At 45.7% G+C, this 27,820-nt stretch overlaps 1 protein-coding gene across 2 annotated transcripts in view; it reads right to left on the bottom strand.

Annotated features, from left to right (window-relative positions):
* Positions 1-27,820, bottom strand: part of LOC144762512 (b(0,+)-type amino acid transporter 1-like) — a 246,698-nt gene that overhangs the window by 78,540 nt on the left and 140,338 nt on the right. For both annotated transcript variants that reach the window (XM_078647735.1, XM_078647734.1), the window contains exon 3: positions 18,030-18,162. In XM_078647735.1, coding sequence (XP_078503861.1) covers positions 18,030-18,162 — 133 coding nt within the window. The remainder of the gene's footprint in view (positions 1-18,029; positions 18,163-27,820) is intronic.

Genomic DNA, 27,820 nt, shown 5'->3' with positions numbered 1-27,820 from the left:
AGCACCCACCGCAATGTTAAACATACGGGATGTGACCGCCAGGGTGGCGGTCACATCCTAATTTGCACGGAGGGACCGCCGCAGCCCCTGCGGACGGTCCCTCCACCTCTGGGGTGGCAGAAGGACGCAGGTCCGTCCGCCATCCTAATCGGCCCCTTAGTTGGGCCCTGAAAATTTTGAGCCTTATAAGGCTAGCATAATTTTCTTGATCCTATAAGATGGCGGCCAAAGTCAAGTCTTGAATTTAAGTATGAATGCGCTGACCTCTACGTAACCACGTCATCATGGACATTGGTTCCACGATTCCTTCCAGCACGGGTGCATATAAAACGAAGGAGGAATATTGAGTATTCCTTTATCGTTTTTAACGTAGCAGGACGTGGGATGCTGACTCCACGGATGTCACTAGTAATAGTTAAGACTATGATATAATATTGATTGACTATCTGACAGTGGTAGTACTATACTACAGTAGCAGGAATATCCTAATTTAAGATTGTGAACATATATGGTAATAAGATCCAGGAGTTGATATACAACCTGATTGGTAGAAATGTAACCTTATGAATAAAGTATTCACTCATAACTCTTTAGAGAAATAAACTTACACCCAGTTTCTATTTTTTGATTCCTAGAAAATCTGGTGTAGATGAAAGTGCCATAGATGTGGTGGACATCAATGTAAAAAACTAAGGGCCAGATGTAGGAGAATCGTATTTACCGATTCAAAAATACCGAATTTTACCGATTCGGTATTTATGAATCGGTAAATATGAAGGAGGGAGATTTAGGAAGAATCGGTAATTCAATTACCGATTCTTTAAAATTCGGTATTTACCGATTCGGTAAATACCGAATCGTATTTCCTATTGATTCCTATGGGCTGTGAAGCCCATAGGAATCAATGGGAAATACCGATTCGGTAATTGCCAAATCGGTAAATACCGATTCCTGCAAGGGTGCAGGGGGTGTCACTTTGACACCCTCTAGCACCCCAAATACAGGCATGTGTGCCATGTGGCACACAGACATGCCCGAATCCAGGTGTGCATGCACATTTGTGCATGCACACCTGGATTCTGTATTTTACCACCCAATTGGATTGGGTGGTAAAATACCGATTCTGTAAGGCCCTTGGGACTCAGAAGAGTCCCACCTACATCGGGAAGTTACCGATTCGGTAATTTTACCGAATCGGTAAAATAGGGCCCCTACATGCCAATTCTTAAATACTGGTCGGTAACGGCCGAAATCGGCCGTTACCGACCGGTATTTAGGCTCCTACATCTGGCACTAAGACTTATTGGAGGGCTTTTAGTCCCCACTGCCACATGCTAGAAGTAGGACTATGACTTTATGACATAGGTATTTGTTAACGATATCATGTAGAGTAAAGTGGTTTATTGATTAAATTAATTTTTATAATTTTAAAATGGGGACATGAATTTTGTGTCTTTTAGGTTTCTTGTATTATCCTGAACCTGTTATATATTATGTTCATTAGAGGTGGGACATAAACTGGAACAAAAGGCTTAAGGTGGGTTAAACAAAAAAATATTTGCTTAGAAAGGACCTTGTCATTATTATCTTTATGCCCTTTTTTGATGAATATTTACTCTGGTTCTCTTTTACCCACAGTACAACGTAGGAGGGCAATTTAGCCCTCGCAATAATTACATAAACACTACGTGAATCTAAGTAGGATTTAAATTATGCCCCGAATCCCCATTGGAGGATCAGAATAATAATGACTAGTATTATTGTCCAGTATGTGAGATGGAATGAGGCAGGTACACTCAGGGAGGGCTTTTTTATTTAATTCCCCAGGTTTGAGTGATCAGCTTACCTTACTTTCATATTAACAAATGAGTGTATTCAGGTATGATTGAAAAAGGTTTTTGAAGTGTGACTGAGTGGATGAGAGGGAAAGTTGGTTTGAATCGTAGTTATGGGCCCTTTAGACGATTATAATCTGATTGATAAGCCTTCTGGGTAATAACTTTAGGTTTTAGTATGATTTATGTATCAAGGTACAAATTGAATTCATTTAGGTGAAGGTTTTGAGAATAATATAATTTCATTGTATACTCAATAAGATTATATTTTGATACATGTTCTGTTTTTTATGCAGGCGCATATTATTTTATCATTTGGAGGGATATTAGTATTACTGAGGAAGGTGGTTTTACAATATTTCCTCCACCGAAATGCGTCAATCCCCCCCCTACCCCGTTTTACATTGTTAAATTTGAGGAACTATGAAGTATATGTATTATAAAGATTACATGCTAATGTGTCATTGATTCATTTGAATTAACACAACTATAATGGCAAATGTTTATATCATGATTGCTGTCTCTCTTTTTAACGCCTTTGTGATAAATTCTGTTTTTAGACAATTTTTAAATGATTTGTATTTTATATAATTGTATAACTGTCTTGTCATTGACTGTATTATGAAACAGATTATTATAATTGACTCTTGGGTCCAATCTCAGAGTGTTATTAGGACGTGTATGAATGTGTAAACAGCACAGTGTGAGATGTTTTGAATGAGTAGATGTATCCAAGATAAATTGTTTTAGGATACATTAATTGTATAAGGTACTCTGTCTCTTGGACTAGTGGGGCCGCTCTCCTCTTTTTGAGATACGTCAGGTACAGGGATTATGACCGAATACTTTACATGTGTGCACCCATCCCCCTCCCTGTAGATGCCAGCTGCACTGATCACATCTTGAGAATTGGAAAGACACGGGATATATGAATATGTGGAATTATCATAATCTGCAGAACAGCTGGAATTTAGCTATATAATGTACTTGCAATGACTTCTTTATTGATGTAGAGTAGCAGACTTATTATTGGTACTGAAGATGTTAATGTAAAAAAAACCAGAAACTATAATGAAGAAAAGCACATTATAGAAATAAGTGATGTTCTGTTTTCAAATATCTACACAGCACTTACTACCCCTGTGCTTGGTGCTGAAAGACTTGCCCACATGGATGCCATGCTGTACCATTCTTGAGTTTTCGTTGCTAGGGTGTCTGTGTTTTTATTATATGTGGGAAGCATTTCCATGCTGAGGTGCAGCCATTGTTATGGGGCCCGGCTCTCGGTGGTATGATGGATTAAAATGTGTGAGAGATTCACACTTCCATGGCTGCGCTGCACAGTAGTATGCATGTGTCATGACAAATTCACGATGGCATGGGCCTTCGGCTGCACAAAAATTGGGCTGTGAGTCTGGGGGTATGGAGTGTACTATAGCAATACCACTGGTCCTTCAACATCTAACACTACAATCCAGTTTGACACAGTCACTATACACACAACAGACCCAGAGACAGACGTCTGGTATGAAAAAAGCAAGGTTCTTCTGCAACCACACAGGAGATCCACAAGAATTGTTTTGTCAGCCTGTTCTCTCCCTTCCAAGTGTGTCCTAATTGTTACATGTTGCTCAACAGACCGGTCAAGATTCATTACTGCTGTCAAAATGAGGCCCACAGCCCCCACCTGGATATCCTGATGAGCTCAAAGTAGTAATTTCTGCTGATACCGGCCTGCCTATGGCTTGCTCCTGGGAGGCATTTCACGTCTATTTCACATCTAGTCAAGGCTGAGCACAGGATCAAACATGGCAGAAACGTATGTTAATTAGCCTTTTGACCGTTCAGGCAGGTAAACGGTAACTTTCTTAATATTTATTAAAAAATATGACTTCATAATTGAAATGAGGTTTTAATAAAATATAGATATTTAATTATTTTCAAGTTGGTCCCATCCTGACATAAAGTATTTGTAAGTATTTGTATTAATGTTCTACAAGTCCCACATTCACCCTACATTGTGGGCTACAAGGTTTACTTAGGGGTTATTTACTTATATTTAAAAGGGAGGCTTTTTTCCGGCCAAAAGGGGAGATTTTGACAGGTCGGACTGCAGGATTTACACTGCAAAAGTCAGGCTGCACAACGTTGGCCTGCAGCCATATTTGCATTGCCACTATAGTAGATGGCACAACCTGTCTCTTGGACTAGTGGGGCCCCTCTCTTCTTTTTGAGATACGTCAGGTACAGGGATTATGATAGAATACTGAAAGCCTGGTGTCGAAGAGGCAGGAGCAAACTACTTGGTAAAAGATCACCTGTTTAGAACCGTTATTGTTGTGTGGATGGGGCATACATTACAGGACTAGCCTAAAAGACATGACACCTATACCCTTGCCTCTGCCATTGCCACAGAAGCCACCTCTGCTGAAGGACTTGGGCCCCTAAGTGTCCCAAAAGGGCAGCTGATGGCAAGATCCACACCTTTGAGAAGGGATTGGGCTTTCTTTCGCATGCTGTTTGGGGAAGGCATACCTAGGTGTTTTGGTCTGCAGAGTGCCCATGGCCTTGGCAGTCTCTGTGTTCTTTGTCATTTTCGAAGAACACAGTGTCGACCTAAGGGACGAACAAATGATATCTGTCAAATCGGACGGTGATGAGGTGCGTCTGGCCCTCTGAATTAAAACCAGAAACTCTTAGTCATGTGTGGCGTCTCGGTAGAATGCTGGGATTGATTCTGGATGTTGGTGGCAGTGTCACTGGTATTCATGGCACGCATAATGTTTGCATTTGAGCTGACTTTCCCCTTTACGACTAGTTCTTGCATCCTTTTTCTGTTGGCTTCAAGTAGAGGATTCACCAACTCCTCCATCTTCTCCAAGTGAATTAGCAATTTTCCGCTGAGTAGTTGCCCCCACAGCCACACTTCCCAGCATCCATTTTACTGCTCTCCTTATTACTAGTGGGAGTCTGAGCTGTAGATTTCTTTTTGGCTCTGAATACATGAGAATCAGGAGAGACATATCATCTGAGCTACACTGGGTGGCAGTAATACTCACAGCCAGGGGCGGCTCCTCTGTTTGAGCAGGAGAGCATCGCACCACTTAAAAAACAAAACCAAAGTCCTAGAGATGAAAAATAAAATAATAAATATTATTTTATTTTTCCTGCAGTCCCGAGCCGAGTGTCAGGACAGGCCCGGCCGCTGCTAAGTGACATCAGCAGGGAGGAGGGTGGGCTGGTATTGCACAGTTTAAAGTATGCATGTCTTTTTGGCCGGACAGCGTGCGATGGCCAGCCACATGTGTGCACTTTAAACATCTCAAACCCAGCTGTCTTAAGACAGGAAGATTGGAGCAAGACAAAGCACACAGAGAGCTGTGGAGCACCGAGTGAGGCCGCGCCCACCAAGTCTAGATCTGCTCTCATGCTGGTGACAGCAGCGCCAAGATTGGCCAAGGGAGTTCCAGCATCCGGTTCCTGTGTCAGCGAAAGAAGAGGTAAGAGGCTAGGACGTTGCAGAGTTTGGTAAGTTTTATTTTATTATATTATTTTACATGTGTGCCCCCCCTCCCTGTAGATGCCAGCTGCACTGATCACAGCTTGAGAATTGGAAAGCCCCAGGATATATGAATATGTGGAATTATCATAATCTGCAGAACAGCTGGAATTTAGATATGAAAGGTACTTGTTATGACTTCTTTGTTGATGTAGAGTAGCAGACTTATTATTGGTACTGAAGATGATAATGTAAAGAAATCTGAAACTATAATCAAGAAAAGCATATTATAGAAATAAGTGATGTTCTGTTTTCAAATATCTATATAGGACTTACTACCCCTGTGATTGGTGCTGAAAGACTTGCCCATGTGGATACCTTGCTGTACCATTCTTGGGTTTTGGTTGCTAGGGTGTCTGTGTTTGATTCTATGTGGGACACATTTCCATGCCAAGGTGCAGCCATTGTTATGGGGCCCGGCTCTCGGTGGTATGATGGATGAAAATGTGTGACAGATTCACACTTCCATGGCTGCGCTGCACAGTAGTATGCATGTGTCATGACAAATTCAAGATGGCATGGGCCTCCGGCTGCACAAAACTTGGGCTGTGAGGCTGGGGGGTATGGAGTGTACTATAGCAATACCACTGGTCCTTCAACATCTAACATTACAATCCAGTTTGACACAGACACTATACACACAACAGGCCCAGAGACAGACGTCTGGTATGAAAAAGCAAGGTTCTTCAGCAACCACACAGGAGATCCACAAGAATTGTTTTGTCAGCCTGTTCTCTCCCTTCCAAGTGTGTCCTAATTGTTACATGTTGCTCAACAGACCGGTCAAGATTCATTACTGCTGTCAAAATGAGGCCCACAGCCCCCACCTGGATATCCTGATGAGCTCAAAGTAGTAATTTCTGCTGATACCCGCCTGCCTATGGCTTGCTCCTGGGAGGCATTTCACGTCTATTTCACATCTAGTCAAGGCTGAGCACAGGATCAAACATGGCAGAAACGTATGCTAATTAGCCTTTTGACAGTTCAGGCAGATAAACGGTAACTTTCATAATATTTATGAAAAAATATGACTTCATAATTGAAATGAGTTTTTAATAAAAAATAGCTGTTTAATTATTTTTCAAGTTGGTCCCATCCTGACATAAAGTATTTGCATTTTAATCTGTATTATAGTTTTCTACACAGGATAGCTATGCATTGCCTATGGAACATAGCTTTTAGGGGTTTGTCACAGTAGGGACATGGTAATTTTAATGTTCTACAAGTCCCAAATTCACCCTACATTGTGGGCGACAAGGTTTACTTAGGGGTTAGTTACTTATATTTAAAAGGGAGGCTTTTTTCTGGCCAAAAGGGGAGATTTTGACAGGTCGGACTGCAGGATTTACACTGCAAAAGTCAGGCTGCACAACGTTGGCCTGCAGCCATATTTGCATTGCCACTATAGTAGATGGCACCACCTGTCTCTTGGAGTAGTGGGGCCCCTCTCTTCTTTGTAAGATAAGTCAGGTACAGGGAGTATGATAGAATATTGAAAGCCTGGTTTTGAAGAGGCAGGAGCAAGCTACTTGGTAAAAGATCACCTGTTTAGAACCGTTATTGTTGTGTGGATGGGACAATGTATGTAAAAAGGGGCATACATTACAGGACTAGCCTAAAAGACATGACACCTATACCCTTGCCTCTGCCATTGCCACAGAAGCCACCTCTGCTGAAGGACTTGAGCACCTAAGTGTCCCAAAAGGGCAGCTGATGGCGAGATCCACACCTTTGAGAAGGGATTGGGCTTTCTTTCGCATGCTGTTTGGGGAAGGCATACGTAGGTGTTTTGGTCTGCAGAGTGCCCATGGCCTTGGCAGTCTCTGTGTTCTTTGTCATTTTCGAAGAACACAGTGCAGACCTAAGGGACGAACAAATGATATCTGTCAAATCGGACGGTGATGAGGTGCGTCTGGCCCTCTGAATTAAAACCAGAAACCCTTAGTCATGTGTGGCGTCTCGGTAGAATGCTGGGATTGATTTTGGATGTTGGTGGCAGTGTCACTGGTATTCATGGCACGCATAATGTTTGCATTTGAGCTGACTTTCCCCTTTACGACTAGTTCTTGCTTCAAGTAGAGGATTCACCAACTCCTCCATCTTGGGCTGGTATTGCACTGTTTAAAATATGCATGTCTTTTTGGCCGGACGTCGTGCGATGGCCAGCCACACGTGTGCACTTTAAACATCTCAAACCCAGCTGTCTTAGGACAGGGAGATTGGAGCAAGACAAAGCACACAGAGAGCTGTAGAGCACCGAGTGAGGCCGCGCCCACCAAGTCTAGATCTGCTCTCATGCTGGTGACAGCAGCGCCAGGATTGGCCAAGGGAGTTCCAGCATCCGGTTCCTGTGTCAGCGAAAGAAGAGGTCAGAGGCTAGGACGTTGCAGAGTTTGGTACGTTTTATTTTATCATATTATTTTACATGTGTGCCCCTTCCCCTCCCTGTAGATGCCAGCTGCACTGATCACAGCTTGAAAATTGGAAAGCCCCAGGATATATGAATATGTGGAATTATCATAATCTGCAGAATAGCTGGAATTTAGATATGAAAGGTACTTGTTATGACTTCTTTGTTGATGTAGAGTAGCAGACTTATTATTGGTACTGAAGATGATAATGTAAAGAAATCTGAAACTATAATCAAGAAAAGCATATTATAGAAATAAGTGATGTTCTGTTTTCAAATATCTATATAGCACTTACTACCCATGTGCTTGGTGCTGAAAGACTTGCCCATGTGGATACCTTGCTGTACCATTCTTGGGTTTTGGTTGCTAGGGTGTCTGTGTTTTTATTATATGTGGGACACATTTCCATGCCGAGGTGCAGCCATTGTTATAGGGCCTGGCTCTCGGTGGTATTATGGATGAAAATGTGTGAGAGATTCACACTTCCATGGCTGCGCTGCACAGTAGTATGCATGTGTCATGACAAATTCAAGATGGCATGGGCCTCCGGCTGCACAAAACTTGGGCTGTGAGGCTGGGGGGTATGGAGTGTACTATAGCAATACTACTGGTCCTTCAACATCTAACACTACAATCCAGTTTGAAACAGGCACTATACACACAACAGGCCCAGAGACAGACATCTGGTATGAAAAAAGCAAGGTTCTTCAGCAACCACACAGGAGATCCACAAGAATTGTTTCGGCAGCCTGTTCTCTCCCTTCCAAGTGTGTCCTAATTGTTACATGTTGCTCAACAGACCGGTCAAGATTCATCACTGCTGTCAAAATGAGGCCCACAGCCCCCACCTGGATATCCTGATGAGCTCAAAGTAGTCATTTCTGCTGATAACCGCCTGCCTATGGCTTGCTCCTGGGAGGCATTTCACATCTAGTCAAGGTTGAGCACAGGATCAAACATGGCAGAAACGTATGCTAATTAGCCTATTTGACAGTTCAAGCAGGTAAACGGTAACTTTCTTAATATTTATTAAAAAATATGACTTCATAATTGAAATGAGTTTTTAATAAAAAATAGCTGTTTAATTATTTTTCAAGTTGGTCCCATCCTGACATAAAGTATTTGTATTTTAATCTGTATTATAGTTTTCTACACAGGACAGCTATGCATGGCCTATGGAACATAGCTTTCAGGGGTTTGTCACAGTAGGGACATGGTAATTTTAATGTTCTACGAGTCCCACATTCACCCTACATTGTGGGCTACAAGGTTTACTTAGGGGTTAATTACTTATATTTAAAAGGGAGGCTTTTTTCCGGCCAAAAGGGGAGATTTTGACAGGTCGGACTGCAGGATTTACGCTGCAAAAGTCAGGCTGCACAACGTTGGCCTGCAGCCATATTTACATTGCCACTATAGTAAATGGCACAACCTGTCTCTTGGACTAGTGGGGCCCCCCTCTTCTTTTTAAGATACGTCAGGTACAGGGATTATGATAGAATACTGAAAGCCTGGTGTCGAAGAGGCAGGATCAAGCTACTTGGTAAAAGATCACCTGTTTAGAACCGTTATTGTTGTGTGGATGGGACAATGTATGTAAAAAGGGGCATACATTACAGGACTAGCCTAAAAGACATGACACCTATACCCTTGCCTCTGCCATTGCCACAGAAGCCACCTCTGCTGAAGGACTTGGGCCCCTAAGTGTCCCAAAAGGGCAGCTGATGGCGAGATCCACACCTTTGAGGAGGGATTGGGCTTTCATTCGCATGCTGTTTGGGGAAGGCATACCTAGGTGTTTTGGTCTGCAGAGTGCCCATGGCCTTGGCAGTCTCTGTGTTCTTTGTTATTTTCAAAGAACACAGTGTCGACCTAAGGGACGAACAAATGATATCTGTCAAATCGGACGGTGATGAGGTGCGTCTGGCCCTCTGAATTAAAACCAGAAACTCTTAGTCATGTGTGGCGTCTCGGTAGAATGCTGGGATTGATTCTGGATGTTGGTGGCAGTGTCACTGGTATTCATGGCACGCATAATGTTTGCATTTGAGCTGACTTTCCCCTTTACGACTAGTTCCTGCATCCTTTTTCTGTTGGCTTCAAGTAGAGGATTCATCAACTCCCCCATCTTCTCCAAGTGAATTAGCAATATTCCGCTGAGTAGTTGCCCCCACAGCCACACTTCCCAGCGCATCCATTTTACTGCTCTCCTTATTACTAGTGGGAGTCTGAGCTGTAGATTTCTTTTTGGCTCTGAATACATGAGAATCAGGAGAGACATACCATCTGAGCTACACTGGGTGGCAGTAATACTCAAGCCAGGGGCGGCTCCTCTATTTGAGCAGGAGAGCATCGCACCACTTAAAAAACAAAACCAAAGTCCTAGAGATGAAAAATAAAATAATAAATATTATTTTATTTTCCATCCAGTCCCAAGCCGAGTGTCAGGACAGGGCCGGCCGCTGCTAAGTGACAGCAGCAGGGAGGAGGGTGGGCTGGTATTGCACTGTTTAAAGTATGCATGTCTTTTTGGCCGGACGTCGTGCGATGGCCAGTCACAGGTGTGCACTTTAAACATCTCAAACCCAGCTGTCTTAAGACAGGAAGATTGGAGCAAGACAAAGCACACAGAGAGCTGTGGAGCACCGAGTGAGGCCGCGCCCACCAAGTCTAGATCTGCTCTCATGCTGGTGACAGCAGCGCCAGGATTGGCCAAGGGAGTTCCAGCATCCGGGTCCTGTTTCAGCGAAAGAAGAGGTCAGAGGCTAGGACGTTGCAGAGTTTGGTAAGTTTTATTTTGTTATATTATTTTACATGTGTGCCCCCCCCCCTCCTCCCTGTAGATGCCAGCTGCACTGATCACAGCTTGAGAATTGGAAAGCCCCAGGATATATGAATATGTGGAATTATCATAATCTGCAGAACAGCTGGAATTTAGATATGAAAGGTACTTGTTATGACTTCTTTGTGGATGTAGAGTAGCAGACTTATTATTGTTACTGAAGATGTTAATGTAAAAAAATCTGAAACTATAATCAAGAAAATCATATTATAGAAATAAGTGATGTTCTGTTTTCAAATATCTATATAGCACTTACTACCCCTGTGCTTGGTGCTGAAAGACTTGCCCATGTGGATACCTTGCTGTACCATTCTTGGGTTTTGGTTGCTAGGGTGTCTGTGTTTTGATTCTATGGATACACATTTCCGTGCCAAGGTGCAGCCATTGTTATGGGCCCGGCTCTCGGTGGTATGATGGATGAAAATGTGTGAGAGATTCACACTTCCATGGCTGCGCTGCACAGTAGTATGCATGTGTCATGACAAATTCAAGATGGCATGGGCCTTCGGCTGCACAAAACTTGGGCTGTGAGGCTGGGGGGTATGGAGTGTACTATAGCAATACCACTGGTCCTTCAACATCTAACACTACAATCCAGTTTGACACAGGCACTATACACACAACAGACCCAGAGACAGACGTCTGGTATGAAAAAAGCAAGGTTCTTCAGCAACCACACAGGAGATCCACAAGAATTGTTTTGGCAGCCTGTTCTCTCCCTTCCAAGTGTGTCCTAATTGTTACATGTTGCTCAACAGACCGGTCAAGATTTATCACTGCTGTCAAAATGAGGCCCACAGCCCCCACCTGGATATCCTGATGAGCTCAAAGTAGTAATTTCTGCTGATACCGGCCTGCCTATGGCTTGCTCCTGGGAGGCATTTCACGTCTATTTCACATCTAGTCAAGGCTGCGCACAGTATCTAACATGGCAGAAACGTATGCTAATTAGCCTTTTGACAGTTCAGGCAGGTAAACTGTAACTTTCTTAATATTTATTACAAAAAATGACTAAATAATTGAAATGAGTTTTTAATAAAAAAATAGCTGTTTAATTATTTTTCAAGTTGGTCCCATCCTGACATAAAGGGGTCGATTCCGATTCGGGAAAAAAAACGTCCGTACGATTTGTATCCGGAGCCCTCTCCGTACGAATCGTACCCGTCCGTCTGAGTCGCGTAGTACGATCCGTATTCTGTGAATCCGTCCAAATCGTCGCGATCCGTACGTATTGCAAGGCTGAAACCGTGAACCGTACGACTCATACACATGCCGTACGACTCGTACACATGCCATACGACCCGACGAGTACGATCCGGACCGGGGTTTGAGGACGTGATTCGTACGGTCCACGTCAGGTAAGGGCGAGTCGTACGGAAAAGCACACAAACACATACACACCGTACGGTCCGTACACCCCATGATCGCAGGGTTACGGTGCGTACCCCTGCGATCATGGGGTGTACGCACCGTACCCCATGTACGATGGGTGTACGCACCGTACCCCATGTACGATGGGTGTACGCACCGTACCCCATGTACGATGGGTACACCCATTGTACATAGGGTACGGTGCGTACACCCATCGTACATGAGGTACGGTGCGTACACCCATCGTACATGGGATACGATGCGTACACCCAGCGTGCATGGGGTATGGTGCATACACCCCATGATCGCAGGGGTACGCACAATACCCCTGTGATCATGGGGGTACGCACCGTACTCAGGGAGGGCCGCTCCGTACCTGTTTTGGCGCGAACTCTGCTTTTACGGCTGTTTTCAGCTCCTGTAGAAAAAGGGTCGTACGGTGCGTACCCAGCACGTATCGTACTTGCTGGATCGTAAAAACCAGCCGCGAACCGTACAGATGTCGTGTACAGCGGGTTCCGAGGGAGAATCGTACGGAGATTAGAGTCGTACGGTCTCTGTATGACTCGTACGGAGTACGGCTCCTGGTACAAATCGTACTTCGTCGTACGTATGGGGGACGTTGCAGGGTACGATTCATACGGGAAAAACGCTCCGAATGGCTATTCGGAGCGGTTTTTCCCGAATAGGAATCGGCCCCTATTTATTTGTATTTTAATCGGTATTATAGTTTTCTACACAGGAGAGCAATGCATGGCCTATGGAATACAGCTTTTAGGGGTTTGTCACAGTAGGGACATGGTAATTTTAATTTCCTACAAGTCCCACATTCACCCTACATTGTGGGCTACAAGGTTTACTTAGGGGTTATTTACTTATATTTAAAAGGGAGGCTTTTTTCCGGAGAGATTTTGACAGGTCGGACTGCAGGATTTACACTGCAAAAGTCAGGCTGCACAACGTTGGCCTGCAGCCATATTTGCATTGCCACTATAGTAGATGGCACAACCTGTCTCTTGGACTAGTGGGGCCCCTCTCTTCTTTTTGAGATACGTCAGGTACAGGGATTATGATAGAATAATGAAAGCCTGGTGTCGAAGAGGCAGGAGCAAGCTACTTGGTAAAAGATCACCTGTTTAGAACTATTATTGTTGTGTGGATGGGACAATGTATGTAAAAAGGGGCATACATTACAGGACTAGCCTAAGAGACATGACACCTATACCTTTGCCTCTGCAACTGCCACAGAAGCCACCTCTGCTGAAGGACTTGGGCCCCTAAGTGTCCCAAGAGGGCAGGTGATGGCGAGATCCACACCTTTGAGAAGAGATTGGGCTTTCTTTCGCATGCTGTTTGGGGAAGGCATACCTAGGTGTTTTGGTCTGCAGTGTGCCCATGGCCTTGGCAGTCTCTGTGTTCTTTGTCATTTTCTAGAACACAGTGTCGACCTAAGGGACGAACAAATGATATCTGTCAAATCGGACGGTGATGAGGTGCTCTGGCCCTCTGCTTTAAAACTAGAAACTCTTAGTCATGTGTGGCGTCAAGGTAGAATGCTGGTATTGATTCTGGATGTTGATGGCAGTGTCACTGGTATTCATGGCACGCATAATGTTTGCATTTGAGCTGACTTTCCCCTTTACGACTAGTTCTTGCATCCTTTTTCTGTTGGCTTCAAGTAGAGGATTTGCCAACTCCTCCATCTCCTCCAAGTGAATTAGCTATATTCCGCTGAGTAGTTGCCCCCACAGCCACACTTCCCAGCGCATCAATTTTACTGCTCTCCTTATTACTAGTGGCAGTCTGAGCTGTAGATTTCTTTTTGGCTCTAAATACATGAGAATCAAGAGAGACATACCCTCTGAGGTACACTGGGTAGCAGTGAGACTCTCAGCCAGGGGCGGCTCCTCTGTTTGAGCAGGGAGCATCGCACCACTTAAAAAACAAAACCAAAGTCCTAGAGATGAAAAATAAAATAATAAATATTATTTTATTTTTCATCCAGTCCCGAGCCGAGTGTCAGGACAGGGCCGGCCGCTACTAAGTGACATCAGCAGGGAGAAGGGTGGGCTGGTATTGAACTGTTTAAAGTGTGCATGTCTTTTTGTCCGGACGTCGTGCGATGACCAGCCACACGTGTGCACTTTAAACATCTCTAACCCAGATGTCTTAAGACAAGAGGATTGGAGCAAGACATAGCACACAGAGAGCTGTGGAGCACCAAGTGAGGCCGCGCCCACCCAAGTCTAGATCTGCTCTCATGCTGGTGACAGCAGCGCCAGGATTGGCCAAGGGAGTTACAGCATCCGGTTCCTGTCCTGTGTCAGCGAAAGAAGAGGTCAGAGGCTAGGACGTTGCAGAGTTTGGTAAGTTTTATTTTATTATAATATTTTACATGTGTGCACCCACCCCCCCCCCCCTCCCTGTAGATGCCAGCTGCACTGATCACAGCTTGAGAATTGGAAAGCCCCAGGATATATGAATATGTGGAATTATTATAATCTGCAGAACAGCTGGAATTTAGCTATGAAATGTACTTGTTATGACTTCTTTGTTGATGTAGATTAGCAGACTTATTATTGGTACTGAAGATGTTAATGTAAAAAAATATGAAACTACAATCAAGAAAAGCATATTATAGAAATAAGTGATGTTCTGTTTTCAAATATCTATACTGCACATATTACCCCTGTGCTTGGTGCTGAAAGACTTACCCACATGGATACCTTGCTGTACCATTCTTGGGTTTTGGTTGCTAGGGTGTCTGTGTTTTGATTCTATGTGGGACGCATTTCCATGCCGAGGTGCAGACATTGTTATGGGGCCCGGCTCTCGGTGGTATGATAGATGAAAATGTGTGAGAGATTCACACTTCCATGGCTGCGCTGCACAGTAGTATTCGTGAAACAGCGTTTACAACGCAACTTTTACCACACACTACCTTTACCACGCAACTTTTACAATGCAAATCGTTACAACGACTTGCGCTGGGGGGGTGCTGTAGGATAGGGAATAGTTTAATTTACTATCCAAAACCTTCCCTACTATCCACAGGGACTGGAGTTGGAATAGTAAATTAAACTATTCACTATCCAGCGCCCCCCAACGCAAGTCGTTGTAACGACTTGCGTTGTAAAAGTTGCGTGGTAAAGGCATGCGTTGTAAAAGCATGCTTAGTAACGACATATATCCGTAGTATTCATGTGTAATGACAAATTCAAGATGGCATGGGCCTTCGGCTGCACAAAACTTGGACTGTGAGGCAGGGGGTTTGGGTATGGAGTGTACTATAGCAATACCACTGCCCTTCAACATCTAACACTACAATACAGTTTGACACAGGCACTATACACACAACAGGCCCAGAGACAGACGTCTGGTATGACAAAAGCAAGGTTCTTCAGCAACCACACAGGAGATCCACAAGAATTGTTTTGGCAGCCTGTTCTCTCCCTTCCAAGTGTGTCCCAATTGTTACATGTTGCTCAACAGACCGGTCAAGATTCAACACTGCTGTCAAAATGAGGCCCACAGCCTCACCTGGATATTCTGTTGAGCTCAAAGTAATCATTTCTGCTGATTCCGGCCTGCCTATGGCTTGCTCCTGAGAGGCATTTCACGTCTATTTCACATCTAGTCAAGGCTGAGCACAGGATCAAACATGACCGGAACGTATGCTAATTTGCCTTTTAACAGTTCAGGCAGGTAAAGAGTAACTTCCTTAATATTTATTTTAAAATATGACTAAATGATTGAATTGAGTTTTTAATAAAAAATAGCTGTTTAATTATTTTTCAAGTTGGTTCCATCCTGAGATAAAGTATTTGTATTTTAATCTGTATTCTAGTTTTCTACACAGGACAGCTATGCATGGCATATTGATAATAGCTTTTAGGGGATTGTCACTGTAGGGACATGGTCATTTTAATTTTCTACAAGTCCCACATTCACACTACATTGTGGGCTACAAGGCTTACTTAGGGGTTATTTACTAATATGTAAAAGGGAGGCTTTTTTCAGGCCAAAAGGGGAGATTTTGACAGGCCAGATGCAGGATTTACACTGCAAAAGTCAGGCTACACAGCGTTGGCCTGAAGCCATGTTTGCATTACCACTATAGTAGATGGCACAGCCGGTACTGCAGTTCACAAGTGTAATTTTACTTCCAGAACCCTCTGTGCACTTTCCACACCATAGACTAGGGACTTACAAGTTAACTGTATCAATCTAGAATAAGCCAATTAAACAAAAGTTAGGCACTTTACTAGAGGTTAGCGGGTGTAACATGCACAAAGTCCTAAAGCCAGATATATAGGGTCCAACAAGAGGCGAAGAGTCCAGGCAGACCATGCAAAAAAAGAAGATCTCCTACATACTGCTTGCCCTATACCAGCACATCCCTTACTTTGTTCAAGCACTGTTCACCCTGTACGCTGACTTTTTTCCTTTCTCTCTCCTTCACTCTGGTTACAGCTAGCTCGTGTCATCTATAGTTCTATAGTTCCTATATGTAGTCTGGTGTTTTCCTTGTTCGGTTACTTTGAAAGTTCTAAGTCTGGAATCACTAGTCCAAGCTTTCGCTCCCTCACATCAGGGAACACTTGTGGTTTTAGGTAAGCTCTGAGGGTACACCCCAGAAGAAAATAAATGGAATTGCATGGGTTACAACTATATTGATGCATTTTGTATTAATTTGATGGAGGAGGCCAGTGTGAAAGTGTGACCAGGAAACCTTGTGATCATGTACTCTTGCCTTCCTTTAATCTTCCCCTGATGGGCGACATTGTAGGTTTCCACCGATTGGGTAAATGTGTCCCATGGGTGGGATTTTCTTAGGACAGCTGCTGGATTCTGCTGTAAGTGAATTTGTTAGTTGTAATTGTATTTTGAATGGTGGCATGGGTTATACGTATGGGTTTTCAAATCCCTGCTTAGGGGTGCGTATCAGACCTAACTCAAGAATTCCTATACCTAGGGCTCCAGGGATTAACCTGTGAGCGGCTGAAGGCTGGGTAGTAATACTGATGTCCTGTTGATGACTGTCTTCTCCTTGTGGAACCAAAGGTAAGTTGTACCTAGTATGGCTTTCTGTCTGGTTTATCTATCAGTGGGCTTTAACCCTAATCCAAGTTGAAACTATCCCTCCCTGTAAGTCTGCAGAGGTTCTATACTGGGCTGTGTGAGTCTTAATATGCTGTGTCAGATTTCCTAGTTCTAAGGATCTTTTGAGGTCTCTAGAAGTTCTGTTTTAGCCATTCTCACCCTGTGCCTTGAGGGAGGCAAGCTGTAATCCCCAATATCTGTGTATTGCAGTTCAAACGTGAAGGGTGGCAATCCTGACCCTCTACGGAGAATGTGAGCAATACTCAGGGGTACCTATCTGCATTATGTACATTGGTTGTAGATTATGCCCCAGAGCCCCTATCCCTACCTTCGACTGTGGCAGTAGGTTATACCCAGGAGTGTCTATACTCACCATGTAATTTTGCTGTAGGATATACCAAGGAGTGTCTATCTTTAACCTGCAGTGTGGAAATAGGCTACACCCAAGAATGTCTACTCCCACTTTCTATTGTGGCTGTGGTTATACCCACTAAGTATCAACTATTCGTGACCAGAACGGAGAGAGGTTTGGCTGTACGCAAGTGCTTGGCCTGGAGTTAATGCCCTCTTCTTGTACTGTGTTAGTGGGCCAAATGTCGAGTGACTATCCCCTTAGGACTCAGGAGCGGCTATCTGTAACCTCTCAAAGAATTATTATTTCTTATTAATTATGGGAAGCGGGAATTGTATCTGGTTGTTTAGGATTTGTGGGGCAGAGTTTCTGGTCCTAGGTGAGATCCATCCATTTCAGATCTCCTTTTTTAATCCCGATTGTGATTGTTATTTCACGCAGGTGCATTGATCCCTCATTAACAATACAATCAAAACACTATAAACATATTTGTATATATTAAAACATTTCTGCGGCCTTACAACTCAGTACACACAGGGTTATTCATTCCTCTTACCATATGTCCTTCTCTAGCAGCAACATAGCATGTACGACCCCCACTGAAAAATGATCCGTTTGCCGACCCAAATGTGGACAATGCGACTGCAAGAGGTATTAGCCATGACCAGCTGCTGCCAAGGACTTTATTTCTATGAGACATTAAAGAACACAAAATTAAAATTAGAGGTAAAGTAAACACTAGACGATACAACTTCCTGATGATATTTCAAAGCAAGTCTGATCCACATATTTTTGATGGTAAGCATGGTAGAAATACTGTTAACTATAATATTTAAACCATCATGTCATTATGGTAGTGAGCTGGTTACAAAACCTTTCACAATTGGACATGATCTAGCAATGCTCATTTATATTAACTTCATTACCAAGCTCTAGGATGAAGTAAATAATATCAAATAGAAAGAATATACTGATTTAGTTGACCATAAACTTGTTTTCTGCATTTTTCCAAAGTATTGCTTCACACATGGTCCAGAGTGCATCTGCATACTCTAAAACCATTTGCCATCAGATACTGTTACCAGAATTAACAATATCATACAGAACATCAGACAAGCCAACTCTTTGGCTGAGTGCAGAAAGAGCCTGAAAACCTGGCTTTTTCCTAGGTATGATCTCTAGCCCTCTTCTATTCCCCTTTATCTTATCGGTTGATGTCTAGGTTGGCTTTTTAGGTCTGAGCGCCAGGTTCCCCGTAGGGTGGCAGCTGCCCTATATAAGAACCCAATTCAATTCAATTCAACAAGCATTAGAAATGCGACAGGTCTCGCATTTGATTGTGTTAGAACTATTGGGGCAGTAAATGACAATGTGTTCTACATATGTGTTATGGAGTGTATGTATGTGGTGTGTACTGGAATTATGTGGTTTGGATTGGAATTGTTAGTTGTTGAATTGTGTGACGTGGAATTGTGTGGTGTGGAGTGGATTTTTGTTTTGGAGTTATATTGCATGATGTGCAGTGTAATTATGAGGATAGAAATGATGTAGACAGCTTGGAACTATTCTGAGAAGGTGCACATTCTGAATAGGTTGCAAAATTAACTCTGGTAAGGCAGGAACATGACCAATTCTATTGCTGTCGCCAATTCTGAGGTCAGAGCTCAGAATAGTACTGAAATTACACGTCCGATAATTACCCCACCCAGCAGTCAGGTTATTCTGCGGGTGCCCAACTTGCACCAGGCTTTGCTTTTAAAGCATAATGAGTGCCCACTCCATGACACATTATACCTATCCAGTCTGTAATTCTGTGTGTTATAGTTAATTTGTTAAATGATCATTATTAGATAACCATTTGTTTTGCAGGTACCAATAAAGCGTTATTGAGCCTTTTCACCCATTCGGCTGACCCATGGCTTATTGGTGTTTGGCTGATGTCACTAAAGATAAGGCACAGGTAAAGTTTCATTGAATCCTGTTGAGTTAAGCTCAGTTTAATCATTGCTGTTGGTGGAGTTCAGTTACAAAGTGCATGAATATAGTTCAAAGGAAAATGTACTACATCTGCCTCTGCCTCTCCAGTACCAGGCATTCCATTTAATTTACTTGTGTGGCGCTCCCTTATGACCCCGTTGTCAAAGCCAGCAAGAAGTCGAGATGGAGTAAAGTAAGAAGGAGTGTGTTGGGTAAAAGGAGTGTGCTGGGTAAAAGGAGTGTGCTGGAAGCCGGGTCTGGTGTTTACACTAGTGAACTGTGATGACCTCATGGTCCCATGCTCGAATCTTGGTGGGTTCTGTTGGCCTTTCATCCTTCCGAGCTGATTAAAATGATGACCTTTGAGTGAAAGTGTGCTTTACCAGTAGACGTTATGTAAGCCTAGTAGAGAGGGTCCCCACCTTAGCCTGCCCAGTCACTAGTACCCACTGTAGTGAGCCATACACTGTGCGCCCGATAGCTCCAACGGCAAGACAGCTACCTAACTTTCTCGATGTTCCGTCATCTTTGTTTGCAGCTAACAACAAGGTTATGAAAGACGAGGTCCAATCTAAATAAAGCCCTTGATTGTTACTTAACGGCAGAAGTCTTGTTTTAGGATCATAGAGCATAGATAGCTTCTGTTTTTTTTTACGGAATGAGAGAATGCCTGTCGCCGTTCTTCATTGGTTTGGAAGGGACTTTCAGTTTGTGCGACGACAGTTTCGACATTCTTGAATTTCGCATGTTCAATAACAAAGGAGTCCTTGCTGCATCAGATTTTGGAGCTGATGGCAGGGCATTTTTATCAAATCGGTTACATACCCCGATGTACCCGTGTGTATAGGTTTGAATGTTACACCAGCGCTATTCATGAGCATGTATTACTGGTATGGGTCTCTAGTCTATTGCCTTCTCTTGCTGACCAAAATGTCTCTGTTTGCTGTAAGGGGTGCCATAAATCATAAGGTCACAAGCACATAATACCACTCAGTACCACATAATTACACACCACATAATTACACTCTACTCCATGCAACATACACTCCACATAATATAACTCAGCACCACATAATCACACGCCACAATTACACTCTATTCAAAGCAACATAAATAAACTCCACATAATACCATTCAGTGCCACATAATTACACTCTACTCAATGCAACATAAATACACTCCACATATTACCACTCAGTGTGACATAGTTAGACACCACATAATTACACTCTAGTCAATGCAACATAAACACCCAACATACGACTCGGTACCACATAATAACTTGCCACATAATCACACTCTACTCAATGCAACATAAATACACACCACATAATGCCACTTCGTACCACATAATTACACTCTACTCAATGCAACATAAATACACTCCTCAAAATACCACTCAGTGCAACATAGTTACATGCCACATAATTACACTATACTCAATGCTACATAAATACACTTAACATAATATCACCAAGTACCACATAACTACACGTCACATAATTACACTCTATTCAATGCAATATAAATACACTCCACAAAATACCACTGTGCCCATAATACCACTGTGCCACATTACACTCTACTCAGTGCAACCGAAATACTCTCTATAAAATACCACTCAGTGCAACATAGTTACATGCCACATAATGAAACTATACTCAATGCAACATAAATACACTCCACATACAACTCAGTACCACATAATTACAAGCCACATAATTACATTCTACTCACTGCAACATAAATACACTCAACATAATACCACTCAGTACCACATAACTACACGCCACATAATTACTCTCTACTCAATGCAACATAAATACATTCCACAAATACCCCTCAGTGCCACATAATAACACACCACATAATTGCACTGTACTCAATGCAAAATAAATACACGCCACATACCACCAATCAACATAAATGCACTCCACACCATGACACAAATTCACTAAGCATAATTTCACTGAACACCACAGTTCCAGGCCACACAATTCAACTCCACACATTTCCAATACACACCACATAAATACACACCAAACAACATATTTCAACTCCACAATCCACATCGTACCTTCCCATTCCACACCATATAGTGGCACCACCTGATCACAAACATCTCTCACCACCACCATTTTGCATCAGCGCACCACCTAAGCATCACCTAAACATCACCTAAGCATCATGCCAGTCTGCCCTCGGAATCTGGTAATCTGTTGATTCTCCCCTAGTGTCCGTCCGCTGCTCGTGTTCTAATTAAATTACTGTTTCCCAACCTCCACTCACCCGTTATTTATGTCCTTCTCCCCCATAACAAAAATTGGCAGGAAGAAGTTGCCAGCAGTGCAAGTACAGAACAACTAGAAGACAAGACATTTTTTATGTTAAAAACTTTTTTTAATCAGGCTGTTCAGTTGTATATAATGCCGTCTTGGTATGTATAAAGGTAACAAAAATGCTTAACCCTTTTTTTATAACTTTTTAACATGATGCACAGCAGCCAAAATGCTCTACAACATAGTCAAAAGTTCTGGCTAAACACTTTGGGGCCGATTAGGATGGCTGACGGATCGCCACCGTCATGCAGGCGGTGGCGATCCGTCCGCCATCTGTGCCCTTCTGCCACCTATTTCCCCCCCGCCATATTACAATGGCGGAGTGACCGCGGAGGACGGGAAGACCGTCCGCCACTTTTCTGCCGCGGTCGCCTTGCGACCGCGGCGGAAAAGGTCTAATATGGTGGTGGTGTCTATCAGACACCGCCAGCCATATTAGGATGGCCGGATGCAGATGCTGTTCCGTGGCGGCAATGCCGCCACGGAAAGGCATACAGGCTTTGCTTTGGGGGCCCGTTGCGGGCCCCCAGGGTGAAGGGGGGGTGGAAGGTGCACATGGGGGGTACCTATGGTACCCCCCTGCGTTTCACAGTACAACATGGCAGGCACAATGCGGTGCCTGTCATGTTGTGCTGTGAAACGCACAACATGCATTCTTGACATTGCGGCGGACGGTGCTTTCAGCACTGTCGGCCGCAATGTTAAAAATGCGGGATGCACCCGCCACTGTGGCAGGTGCATCCTAATTCGGGCCACGGTACCTCCGCCCTTTTGGCGGACAGTGCCTGCCCCAGACAGGATGGCGGACGGACAAAGTCCGTCCGCCATCCTAATCAACCCCATAGGGCCAGATGTAGATCGCCTAATACCGGTCGGTAACGGCCGAAATTACCAAATTTTGGCCCTTACCGACCGGTATTAGGCTTTTCAGATGTAGGGGCCTAATTTAAGGATTCGGTAATTTACCGAATCGGTAATTTAAGGAATCGGTAAATTACCGAATTCTTAAATACCGATTCGGTAAATTACTGAATCCTTCATTTAAGGTGCAGTCAAATGAGTGCTTTTCCCATTTTAGGATTCGTTATTTACCACCAATTACAAGTTGGTGGTAAATAACGAAAACCCCAAAAGAAGCAATTTTTTGCAAATGCCCCATTTTACCGAATCGGTATTTACCAATTCGGTTATTCCCATTCATTCCTATGGGCCTCAAGGCCCATAGGAATGAATGGGAATTACCGATTCCGATTCGGTAATACTTACCGAATGAATACCTACATCCCATTTACCGATTCTAAAATACTGAATCGGTAAAATTCGGTATTTTAGAATCGGTAAATTCAGATTACCTACATCTGGCCCATAATGTCCCAAAGTCGAGACCTATTGGCTATGCTTGTTTTTCCAATGTAAGTGCCCCGTAGTACACTTCATTGGCATTGCGCGCGTTAGCAAATTTAATTCAAATATGAAATAGAAATAAATCACAAGCAACAGATTAATATTCCTGTGTGGTACAAGTTAGTGTCTAATGTTCGATTCACTTCTTGGCTGCTGAGTGACAGAATTATGTCGTCGATATATCACGAAACATTGGCAAGTGGAGGGCAGAATGCGGCCCCCAGGGGAAGTGAGGTCGGCAGACCAGTCTTCCCCTGGGGTGTTCGCGCGATAGCTAGGACAGGGTGTAGGTAGGGTAGGGGTGGGGTTAGGGGTGGGGGCTAGGGCTAGGTTATAAAGGGGGACAGGAGAGGAAGTCCTTCTTCTTCCTGTCCCAGCACCATCAGGATTAGGTTCAGGGAAATTTTGAGTTTAGCTTCGGGCGTTATTTTCGCAAATAACCTGCTCGGGGTAGCGTAGGCTTGTCAGGGTCGTGCTTGGCTTTGCTGGTGGCGAAAGGCAGTGGGCGGTGAGGATCCTCCGGTGCCTCGGAGGTGCTCCTGTGGCCGAGTGTCGGCGTCGGCAGTGGAAGGGCCTCATTGAAGGTAGGCGGTAGTGTGTGGGCGGGCTATGGTAGAGCCGGACGTGGCGGCGGTACGCGCCGCACTTCTGGTTCTTGGCCGGGCTGGGAGGTCTGATCTCCTTCAGCCCGGCGTCTAGAGCAGGCGTGGGTCGGGATGACCCGAGCGCCACGCCCTGCTTCCGCGGGTGTGGCCACGGTGGTGGCGGCTTGCCTGGATGAGCCGCAACTGTCCAAATCGGGGCAGGGCGGGAAGCAGCAAGAGTCAGGCAAGCGCGGCGGGAGATGTCTGAGCCTCCCTGCGTGCCACCGCGGTAAGCAGGCTGCCGTCGCTCACGGCGAGAAGACAAGTAGAGGGGGTGGGGCGGCCAGAAGTGTTAAGTTAGTGCCTGGGGGCCCTGGGTTAGGGGGGGCACAGCAAGACCTCCAGGTCGATGTGCTGCCTGGGGATGGTTTTGGGGATTGGGCAGGGGATTCCAGCGAGGACAGTGCAGGGGAGGGTGAGAATGCCACTGATGAGCCGGCTGGTGAGGAGTTTGTCCTGTGCCTGTCAGAGGGGGAATCAGAAGAAGGGGGGGTCATGGGGTAACAGCCGGTGGACCTGTCCTGTGGTAGGAAGGGGGTAGTAAAAACACAAGGTTCCAAGGGTAAGGGCCCACGACTGGCAGGAAACCCCCGGTGGGGACAACCCAGCCCCTCCCCAGGCTGTAGGGCGAGCTGAATAGGCGGGCCAGGTCTCCTGGGCTGCGCGGTGGGACTGCATGTCAGAAGAGGAGAAGGTCGGCGACCAGCGTCGCATCATAGAGGAGACTGAGCAGCGTTGGCAGGCTTTGTGTGCCGCCAGGGAGGCAGGTTGAACGAGGGTGCCCCCGGCGCCTAGGGGGGTATCAGGTATAGGCAGGAGTCAGAGGCCGGGGGCGGCAGGGGTCAGTGGTGAGTGGGTCTGGGTAGAGGGGCCATGAACTGTTTTGATGACATGCAGACCTAAAGGCTCTGGGGCCCCCTCTGGCGGGGGGGATTCAAGCCAGCGGTTGAGGCTAGCAGAGGCAAGGGTGGGCCGGCGGGGCGCAAGACGGCCTCCAAACGCCGGGGCGAAGCATCAGGGGGGTCCGCGGTGGCTTGCCCTCCACAGCGGGATCGGGCAGGAGCTTTTCTGGAGTGCGAGTTTGTGCCTGGGGTGAGAGGTAAAGGTGCGAAGAGAGTGGTGAGTGAGGTGCGGAGTGCTGTGGCGGAGGTTGTGGATGATGAGCCACTGGACTATGACGAGGATGAGGATGAGTTGGAAGGGGGGAGTTGCGTGAGGATGGAGGCTTGGGGAAGAATGCGGTGGCAACAGAGAAACTTGGTGTGTTACAGGGGGCACAGAGCAGCACAAGTAGGGGTTCGCAGGTGGGACTGAAGACGGCGGATTCCAGGCGGAAGGACCGGGAGGTGCCAATCAAACTCTCAGGTTAGGGTGCATGGTGGGATGCGTGGGAGGATGGTGCCAACGGGGGTCGTAAGAAGGCTTGCAGGTCGGTGGGGGTAGGCGATGGATCTGACAGGGACGGGGAGGCGCAAGGGGGGTCCGGGGAGAAGGTGGATAACGGGAAAGCGCAGGTGGTGGTCGCCAGTGTGCAAACTGATAAACCCGAGGAACCTGATTAACACCGGAAGAAGTTGCCTTATATGGGCTTGGCGATGCCCCTTGGGTCTCATTTGTTGGAAAAGACGAGGGCGAGGATATGGAAGCATGAGTATGTAGATGTTTTCAAATTGTTGCATAGAGAGATTCAGGCTAAAGAGGGGTCCAAGGAGGCGGAAGGGGAATTGACGAGGCGGCCGAGAGTGTCGGTTACGATGGAAAATTGGACATCGGCGTTTTTGATTTATGGCAGTATTTATTGTGAGAAGCATGGGATATATGGACGTCATCAGAAAAGCACAGTTGCATTTTGGTGGATTTGCTTGTCTTAGTTATGATGAGGAGTTTAGGGCCCGGATTAGCGTTAACCCGGACAAGGCTTGGGGGGATATTGATCAAGAACTTTGGGTGCAATGGATGTCATCCACGCAGGCGGCGGCATCTACACACACGGCGAGTGGCCTTCCGGTCGCCTATCGGTCCTTTCAGTTGCGTCCCGCCCGGTCTGGGGCGGGTGGTCAGGGATCTTCCGTGGGAGCAGGGAGTCAGGCTACCTACACAGGGACTTCTGGTCAGTAGCCCAAGTCTGGGGGAGCCACCATTGGAGCATGCTGGAATTTAAATAAGGATTCTGCACGCGACACCCCTGTAGATTCAAGCATGAGTGTTCCAAGTGTGGGGGCGACGCAGTGTTTTACGCTGGCCACACCTTCCGAACAGTGGAGGATTACAAAGGGCCGGGGACAGTCTGGGCCAAAGGGCCCCTACAACGGTTGATGTGATGGCCATGGGTCCATGGCTCTCTCGGTACCCTGATAGAGAGGCGGCTTTGAAGTTGCATTGGGGGTTTATGGAAGGTTTTCGGGTAGGGTATCAGGGTCCTCGGGAGAGAAGGTGGACGGAGAATCTGCGGTCTGTGATGGAATTACCGGAAGTGGTGGAGGACAAATTGCGGAAGGAGGTGAGGGAAGGCAGAATCGAGGGCCCGTTTGGCTCGTGGCCGATGTCGGACCTCATTATTTCACCTTTGGGTGCGGTCCCTAAGAAGGAGCAAGGGGAGTTCAGGCTGATTCATCCTCTGTCATGGCCGGAGGGGAGTTCAGTGAATGATTTCATTGCGGAGGAGGACTCCCGGGTGTTGTATGCATCGGTCGATGATGCCATCGGTCTGGTTCGGATGTGTGGTCGGGGGTGTGCGATTTCTTGCGCGCTTTTTGAGACTTTCAGTTCTTTTCTGCAGTGGGCCTTTGTGGACCAGAGTGGACACCGGCTGGTGTCGCACTATTTGGATGATTTCTTGTTTGTGGGACATGGAGAGACTGGTGAGTGTGGGGAGGCGTTGGCGCAGTTTCAGAGTTTGGCGCAGTTGTTTGGAGTTCCTTTGGCGCCTGAGAAGACGGCAGGGCCCAGTTGCTGTTTGACCTTTTTGGGTATTGAGCTTGATTCACTGGCCTGGCAGGCGCGCTTGCCGGAGCAGAAGGTGTTGGAGATTCGGGTGTTTCTGTTGCAGGTGGTGGCGGTCCGGAAGATTGATTTGCGGTCAGTGCAGCGTCTCTTGGGTTTGCTGAATTTTGCGTGCCGGGTGGTGAGGGCTGGGAGGACATTTTGTAGGCGCCTTGGCATGGCAATGTCAGGGGCGGTGCTCCCTCTCCACAGGGTCCGTGTCACTTTGGGGGTCCGGTCGGATCTCCGGGTGTGGCTTTCCTTTTTGGAAGATTTCAATGGCGTGTCGATGGATTTTGGACATGATAAGATGGTGTGGCAGGTGCAGCTCTATTCGGACGCGGCAGGTGCAGCAGGTTTTGGAATTTTCTGGGAGGGGAGATGGTGTGCGGAGCAGTGGCCGGATCATTGGTTGTGGCAGGGACGGAGCATTGCCTTTCTGGAGTTCTTTCCTTTGTTTGTGGCGTTGCAGGTTTGGGGGCCTGAGTTTCAAAACAGGTCGGTGCTTTTTCATGTGGATAACAGGACGGTGGTGGATTTGGTGAACAACCAGAAGGCAAGGGACTTGAGGGTGCTGCGCTTGCTGCGAAGCTTCATGCTGCTGTGTTTGCATTTTAATGTGCTGTTTCGCACGCAACATGTCCCAGGTGCAAGCAATGACATTGCGGATGCGTTGTCTCGTTCGCACTGGCAGCATTTCAGGAGGCTGGCGCCGGGAGCGGAAGCTTGCAAGACCAAGGTGCCGGAGGGTATCTGGGCCTGGGGGGAGTGAGAGTTGTGGGGTTGGTTGAAAAATCCATCGCGGACTCAACGAGGCGCTCCTACAGATTGGCATGGTGGGAATTTGGTGCGTTTTTGGGTTGGACCAGGAGCACATGGCGTATGCCCGAAAGTGAATGTGAGCAAGGTGTGGTTCATTTTGTGCTGCACTGCATAGATAAGGGGCTGTCTCAGACCACAATTTCAGGCAAACTGGCAGGGATTTCCTTTTACAGCATGGT

The sequence above is a fragment of the Lissotriton helveticus genome, chromosome 6 (assembly GCF_964261635.1).
Source record: "Lissotriton helveticus chromosome 6, aLisHel1.1, whole genome shotgun sequence".
Lineage (NCBI taxonomy): Eukaryota > Metazoa > Chordata > Amphibia > Caudata > Salamandridae > Lissotriton > Lissotriton helveticus.
Note: the sequence above shows the minus strand (reverse complement) of the source record. Positions and strands in the feature narration are given on the sequence as shown.